Source organism: Hydra vulgaris, chromosome 03 (assembly GCF_038396675.1).
Source record: "Hydra vulgaris chromosome 03, alternate assembly HydraT2T_AEP".
Classification (NCBI taxonomy): domain Eukaryota; kingdom Metazoa; phylum Cnidaria; class Hydrozoa; order Anthoathecata; family Hydridae; genus Hydra; species Hydra vulgaris.
In genome coordinates, this window is record NC_088922.1 from 9,328,805 (window position 1) to 9,336,377 (window position 7,573).

General features: G+C 27.7%; 2 protein-coding genes across 2 annotated transcripts in view; both read left to right on the forward strand.

Annotated features, from left to right (window-relative positions):
- The window catches only part of LOC100212510 (succinate--CoA ligase [ADP/GDP-forming] subunit alpha, mitochondrial), a 29,123-nt gene extending 25,252 nt beyond the window's left edge, over nucleotides 1-3,871 (forward strand). The window contains exons 8-12 of the mRNA XM_065792271.1: nucleotides 762-839; nucleotides 1,043-1,183; nucleotides 2,668-2,717; nucleotides 3,608-3,679; nucleotides 3,797-3,871. Of these exons, the coding sequence (XP_065648343.1) occupies nucleotides 762-839; nucleotides 1,043-1,183; nucleotides 2,668-2,717; nucleotides 3,608-3,679; nucleotides 3,797-3,841 (386 nt within the window). The 3' untranslated portion in view covers nucleotides 3,842-3,871. The remainder of the gene's footprint in view (nucleotides 1-761; nucleotides 840-1,042; nucleotides 1,184-2,667; nucleotides 2,718-3,607; nucleotides 3,680-3,796) is intronic.
- Nucleotides 3,872-5,932: 2,061 nt separating this feature from the next.
- LOC136078441 (uncharacterized) lies at nucleotides 5,933-6,646 on the forward strand. Its single transcript, XM_065794214.1, has 2 exons — nucleotides 5,933-6,149; nucleotides 6,243-6,646. Exons 1-2 carry the CDS (start codon nucleotides 5,933-5,935, stop codon nucleotides 6,644-6,646), a joined length of 621 nt encoding a protein of 206 aa, XP_065650286.1.
- Nucleotides 6,647-7,573: the final 927 nt, after the last annotated feature.

Genomic DNA, 7,573 nt, shown 5'->3' on the forward strand with positions numbered 1-7,573 from the left:
CAAGTCAAAATTATTAAACGGGGGAGGGAGGGGGGTCTTAATAAGCTGGTGGGACAAATATCCAAAAATTAATAAATGGGTGGGGATGTTTATTAAGGACTCAAGAGTAGTTTTCCTGCATTAAACCAGAGTTGTTAGTCCTTGGCCTTGGTCTTATCCTTGCCTTAAGGCCAAAAATTAGGGCCTTGGCCTTGGTCTTGGCCTCAAAACTGTTGGCCTATATTACCTAGAAGCAACAATCACGCCTACTCTATTAGCATCAGTCCCATCTTGTTTACCAACCACAGCTTGTTTATTTCTATCTGAGTTGTTTTCAGTACAAGTTGGTACTACATACAAGTTGTCAAGACAAGTCGACATCCTTGTGTTATATTTTTTATTTGAATTATTTATTGGAATAATTCAAATAAATTATTATCTATTGAAACTTTTTTATTTAAATACTTGTTTTTAAAATAAAGTTTTTAGTATTAATTTTAAGCAGTTGTGTCACAGTGTTTTGATTCGTCTAGAAGAGTTTTGGGGTTTAATGATAATATTTAAAGTGTTCAACTTTATATGTATGCATTTTAAAACGATCATTCATTCATCATATATAGCAATTGTTTTCATAGAGAACTCAACTTTTGTATGAGTTACTTTAATCCTTACTAAAAGTACTTTTTTTAAGTTAATCCTTACTAAAAGTACTTTTGTGTCTGAAATTTTTTATATGTATATATAATTTTTTTTATTAAATTCTTTAATTTTTTATTTTTAAGGCATTGGCGGTGACCCTTTCAATGGTACCAATTTCATTGATTGTTTAGAAGTATTTTTAAAAGATCCAGAGACTAAAGGTTTTATTTTTTATTAAAAGTTTTAGCAGATAATTTAAATGATGTATTTTGTTATGAAATTTTGTTTAAAAAATAAAACATTTTAACAGTTTGATTTGTTTTAAATAAAGAACTAAGTTGTTTTTTTCAGTAATGATGATTGGTTTTATTAAGAGTAATAATAACACTGATTATAGTTTAAATAGTATAATTGGTTTCTTTAGGAATGATAATGATCGGTGAGATTGGTGGTGCAGCAGAGGAGAGAGCTGCTGAATATTTGCTTAAATACAATAGTGGACCAAACAAAAAACCAATTGTTGGATTTATTGCTGGACTTACTGCTCCACCTGGCCGTAGAATGGGTAAGTTTTATCCATTTTCATATTTAAAAACATCAATAAGTTTACAGGCAACCATTTTTGTTTGGGAGCTACTAAGAAATAATTGCAGTAGTTAAAGAGCAGAAAACACTTTAAAACTCTGAGGGACAGACTGGGGCTAGAAAACTTAAAAACTTTATATTGTGTATCAGGAAAACATGAAGATATTAGTTTATAGATCCTCTAGATAGTGAAAGTGGAAGATAAAAGAAGAAGAAATACAGTAAAAATCTTAGAAAGTTTGTTGTCTATAGGAACATCAACACATAGGTAATTTATATTATAAAACAGTTAACAACTAATTTTTGCCTAAGTTGTTATTCACCAGCCACTTCACACCCAAAGTTGTTGTCTTGGAGAGACAATATTTAAAATTGACTGCCTGTTCTAAGCCATAAAAAAAGTGATGATTTTTTTATGGTTTTGCATATATAAAATGTCATCGCATATACTAAAGTATGTATTTAATTTATTTTGTATTTAAGCCATTAGCAAACAAAGCAACTTTAGAGGTCAGATCATCAGTATAAATAAAAAGCAAAAAAAAAACGTATAGAATCTTGTTGTACCCCAGAAGTAGCTGGAAATAAAGTAAAGTGTAGTACATCATAGACAATTTAAATTTTGTGGTTAGAAAAGAATGGTTTAATAGTTATAAAAAATTTTCCATTATGAAGTGAATTAATGAAAAGCAACATGTCAGACTTTATTTCAAGAGCAATCTAGAAAACTGCTTCCAACAAAAGCACAATATAACCTTTTTGTTATAACGATTTATGAGTCAGCACTAGAAGGAGAGAAATGAAATCTGTGTTGAGTGTCAGAAAGTAAGTTGGTAAACTCAAAATAAAATATTAAAATTTTGTAAATTGAAGACTCAAAAACCTTGTTATGAATAGTAAAAAATTAGATGGCAGTTATAAGGGTCAGAGTAACAGCACCTATGATCCTTATTTTAAAAACTTACAGTTTTTAAAATTTTCCAGTAGGCATAAAAAGCAAAGTTCAGTTCAAAGCATTTAAATAGTTTAGAGAGTATTAAAGAGGATTCTGGAGAATACTATAGTAGAATTCTGGAGAATACTTTTGCGAGACATTATTTTGACAGAATCACGTTTTCTAGACCATAAGTTGCTGAAAAGTTTAGGTGCAATTTTTACAATGGAAGCTTACGCGCTGAGAATATCTAATGATGGATTATAATGTTTGTTTGATTATGTCAGCAAGGGTGTTCTCATTAGATTTAAGAGATAATTTAGAGGAAAAGTTAATTAAAAATAGTTTTTCTATGACTTGTCTTTTTTTAGTGACACCATTAAATATTTTCCGAAATTCTCTATTTTTGCTTATTAAAATTAAATATTTTTCAAAATTCTGAAATAAAATATAAGATTTATTAATATCTTTTTGCATTTCTTAAACATAAATATGGAGTTTAAAATATATTATTTAATTTTTTTTTACAGGTCATGCAGGAGCAATCATTTCAGGTGGTAAAGGTGGTGCTGAAGATAAGGTTGAGTATAAATGTTGATTATAAGAATGTTTAAGAATTTTTTTTTTTAAACGTTTCACATATTTAAAACATTAGTTATTAAAATATTTAATGTATATATATATATATATATATATATATATATATATATATATATATATATATATATATATATATATATATATATATATGTATATATATATATATATATATATATATATATATATATATATATATATATATATATATATATATATATATATATATATATAGCCCTGTTTTTTAAGAATATCGAGCACTCTATTTGTAGAATACACTAACATAATTTACATGTCACATCGTGTTTATGTTTTTACCAAAAAACAACACTTTTTAAAAACTGTATTTAAATAACTTTAAATAAATTCTATGTAATAAAATTACACTGGAAATAAAAATAATATTTGTTTAAAAAAAATCTATATTATCAAAAACTTGTAAAAACTTTTTCACTTTTACATAAAAAATTTCTTTATGCAATAAAATCGAAAACAATAATTTTTTTTTCTGAAACTATTATTTTCAAAATTCTAATATAATTTTGAGTACCAGGTTGAACTACTTTTAAAGTAATTTTTTTTTCAAATATATTTGACACAGTAAATTTTCAGGGGTCTTAAGGCAACTCTAAAAATATATTATATTCAAATTTATTTTATTTACTGTTTTATTTTATCATATTGAATACATTTATACGTATTGAAACGCAATTTTTAAAAATTGTTATACACCCTTGTGTTAATTGAACCTTCAACCAAATAATAAAAGTATTTTGAACTAAACATTTGATGTGAATGCAGCCATTATTAAAATTTAGTTTTTTTAAATATTTTTATTTTATTCGAGTTTTTTATATCTTACTGAATGTTTAGATCAAAGCTTTAGAGGAAGCCGGAGTAACTGTTACCAGATCTCCTGCTCAAATGGGTACTACTTTGAGAACGGTAAGTATTTTGAAGAGGTCAGTTTGGTACTGACGAAACTTTCACTGTTTTATATATGATACTTTCTTTGTCATTAATTTTATTTTTATTTAAATCTATATTTATTTAAAATTTTAGGTATTTGACGATCACTACATTGGTTCTTCTACTCATGTCAACTAGTTTGTTTTAAATATAACTCAATTAAATTTACTTTGTTTCGTGCAAAATTACTTACAACTTACTTGATAATTTTAACTTGTTTAAATTACATCCCCGCCTAAATTAATAAAATAATAATAATAGAATATTTAAAGTATATTCAATATTAGTTTATTATAAATGGTTAATCAATAGTTAAAGAATGACCTAATTTAGTTTCTCAATTTTTTATATTCAATGTATTATTTAATTTAAATAAGTAATTATCATTAAAATATTAATATTCAATAAATAAATATTTATATTCCCCCTATCTACAAGGCCGTAGACAACTTTTTTTAATGTTTGAGCTAAGCAACTTTGAAGCAACTTTGGCCCAAAATAGGAGGGCAATTAGTCAAATTTGTTATTTTTTTTAATTTTAAACTTTATTTATATTCATCAACAAATTTCAAATTTGATTCAATAATGTTTTGTTGTTCGGCTTTTATGACGTAATAAAGTTTACACCCCCATCAATTTGAGGGGGTAAACTTTATAAGGTCATAGAAGCCTTTGATTAATTGATCTATATTAGAACAATGTAAAAATAAAAATTTCTCAATATTCTATCAGATCTAAAATTCAGGTGGTTTTTGTAACAATGGAATGAAAACCTTTATTACCAGATCCTCAAAATATCCTTAAAACCTAATGCACATTTTCTTTCAAGTATTTTAAAATAAACATCCCAAGGGGTGTTTTTTTTTTTAAATACTTACACAGATAAAAAAAACATTCATAGTAAGCAATCCCTAAAGTAAGAAGCCTGCCATTTTTATTTACTAATTGAATCTAATTGTAATTTAGGTCAGATAAAACTTAAATTAGTTTAATCTGACCTAAATTACAGTTATAAAATTTGATTATAAAATGTTATTTTTGAAATTAAGGAGACAATCAAAATCATGAAACTGCATAATTCTTATAAGGATATTTTGTTTATTTTTTGTCGGCACTGCTTTAACAAAATGCTGTAAAACTATGTGTTGCTTTTGAACAATATAGTTTAACAAAAAAGTGTATTCGAGTACGAGACATCGAAAGTTTCTTTTTTTTTTAATAATTCATGGCCGCTGTGCTTTAGTTATCACAAACTACACAACTGGGATTAGGGGTCGTCCATAAACTGCGTACGCTCATGGGGGAAAGGGGCCTTTATATAGAGTATGAGGGAGGAGGTTCAATTTAAAAGTACGTACGCACTAATTAATGCCTACGTACTTAAAAATGTTCATTTTTCTAATTTACCGTAAAAACCCCTAATTCCGGATGGTTTTAGTAAAAAGTTTTATAACTCCCTTAATATAATGAATTTATGAATAATTTTTTTTAATTAATAACGTCTTTCCCAGACAAATCGAAAAATATTTAAAAAAAATTATAAACTAATGCAATCATAAAATTTGAAATCTCACATAACTAAAAAAAAAAAAAAGGAAAAAAATAACTTTGACTTGCAACAAAAAAATTAAAAAAGTAAAAACACTATTTTGTGCAAAAATTTTATGCTGATTATTTTAGCAAAAAAAAAAATTAAATTACCTTTTAAAATAATTGAAAAAAATGAAAAACAAATTTGCTACCAGCCAAAAAAAAAGACACCTATGTCCGGATAGAGGTAATTATTATTTTATGTACTTAAAAAAATAATAAACAAATTAGCCAGCAGCAAAAAACAAATACACTTTTGAGTCCCGGATACAGTTAATTACAATTGGCTATTTTATTTTTTATCACTTTCATGCACATAATATAATATATTATGTTCATAAAAGTAACAAAAAATAAAATAGCCACCAGGGAAAAAATAATTGACACTAATCCAGATACAGCTATTTTTTTTAGCATCCATAAAGTTAACGCATTTGTGTTAATTGTATTACTGTATTAAAGAATATGGATAATTTTAAACAAAAAGAAGAGCGAGAGAGTCGAATCCAGTTAGTTATTCAAGCTAATACTGAAAAAAAAATTTCATACGTACAAGCTGCTAAGTGTTATAATGTGGCAAAATCTACACTTTTTGACAGAACAAAAGGATAATCTAATAATCGAAGTGCGCCAAGAAAGATGAGCAACATCACTGAAGCTATTATTGTTGATTTATTAAAATTTATGAGTGATATAGGCTTCGGCTTGAATAGAAAAGACGTGTTTATTGTTGTTAAAAACTATTTAAAAGAATCAAACCAACGTAGTCTATTTAAAGACGGCAAACCGACTAGAAAATGGTACTCCGGTTTCATGAATAAATATCTTAAAGAAATTTGCCCAAGAAAAGTAAGCGGTATGCAAACTATTAGAGCTGTGGCCACACAACCAGCTATAATTGACAATTGATTTGAGCAATTAGCAGTAGCATATAATGAACATAATTTAGGCGATAAGTCGTTTCAAATATTTAACTGTGATGAGTCTGGTTCGCAATTGGATCAATGCAAAGTCAAAACTATTTGTAGAAAAGGAACAAAAAACCTTAAAAAGCTAGCACCATCGAATGAAAAGCAAATGACGACAATCTTGACTTGTTGTGACGCATTCGGTAATTATTTACCTCATCAAATAATTTATAAAGGCAAACATGTTATGAAAGACTGGTGCAAAGGCGGTGCCCAGAATGTTCATTATAACAGTAGTAGTTCAGGCTGGATGGAATCTGAACATTTTTTGTCGTGGTTTAAAACAGTTTTTTTGCCTCACGCAAACAAACTTTCAGGATTTAAAGTTTTAATACTTGATGGCCATGCTTCACATATGAGCTTAGAGTTGAAAAAAAAGCTTTAGAGAATTCTATTTTACTTTGGCGTTTGCCGGCTCATACCAGCCATTTTTTACAGTTACTAGATGTTGGCGTTTTTAAAACAGTAAAAGGTGCATGGAAGAGAATTGTCGAAAGTTATTTGACTAAAAATCACTTTCAAAGTCTGACTAATTAACATTTTCCGGCCATGTTTAAGGATCTCATCCAAAATGGTGGGTTTAAACCTGAAAATGCACGGAGTGGTTTCAAAAATATTGGTATATTTCCACTCGATCGTTCGCAAATTTCTTCTAAAAAAACTTCCATTGGTGCTGTGTTTCAAGCTGTCGAAAACAACAATATTGAAAATTTATTTGATTCTTCAACAGTATCTAGTCCATTAGTTATGGGAAATGCTACCAATACACCTAACACATCGTCAAGAATGTCAAATCGTGAATTTTTGCTTAAAAGCTTTGCTACTTTGAATAATGCTGTTCAACAAGTGGGCAAAGATATAAACAAATCAGTGTTAAATATGCTTCGAGATCAATTGACGCCAACTCTAAATAAAAGAGTTCAAAAAAGTGAGAGAATAAAGCGACCAGCTAATTATAATATTACTTCAGCGGATGCCATAGCTTACGATGAAGCTGAACAAGCATAAAAAAAAACAAAAATTAGATAAACAAGCTGCAAAGAAATTTACTAGAGAACAAAAAAAATTTCCACTGCTACTCAAAAAGCGAAAAATGCACAGAAAAGAGAAGAAAAAAAAAAGTTGAGACAAAGTCAGTCGTCTAAAAAATACCAGGTAAGAAAGGTATAAAGACAAAGAATCAATTAGAAGACCCTCATTTTCCTCAAGCTTCAAATAACATTTTAGTATCTGATGATCTTCTATGTTATTCTTGCGAAATTAATTGGACAAATAACTTTGATAACCAATGGCTTGCGTGTGGCCAGTGTTC

Excerpts from the sequence above, each read along its gene's own strand:
- LOC136078441 (XM_065794214.1), top strand. The coding sequence starts at position 5,933 with ATGAGCAACATCACTGAAGCTATTATTGTTGATTTATTAAAATTTATG. Across the intron at positions 6,150-6,242 it reads TTGCCCAAGAAAAGTAAGCG|GCGATAAGTCGTTTCAAATA; the intron begins GTATGCAAACTA and ends AACATAATTTAG.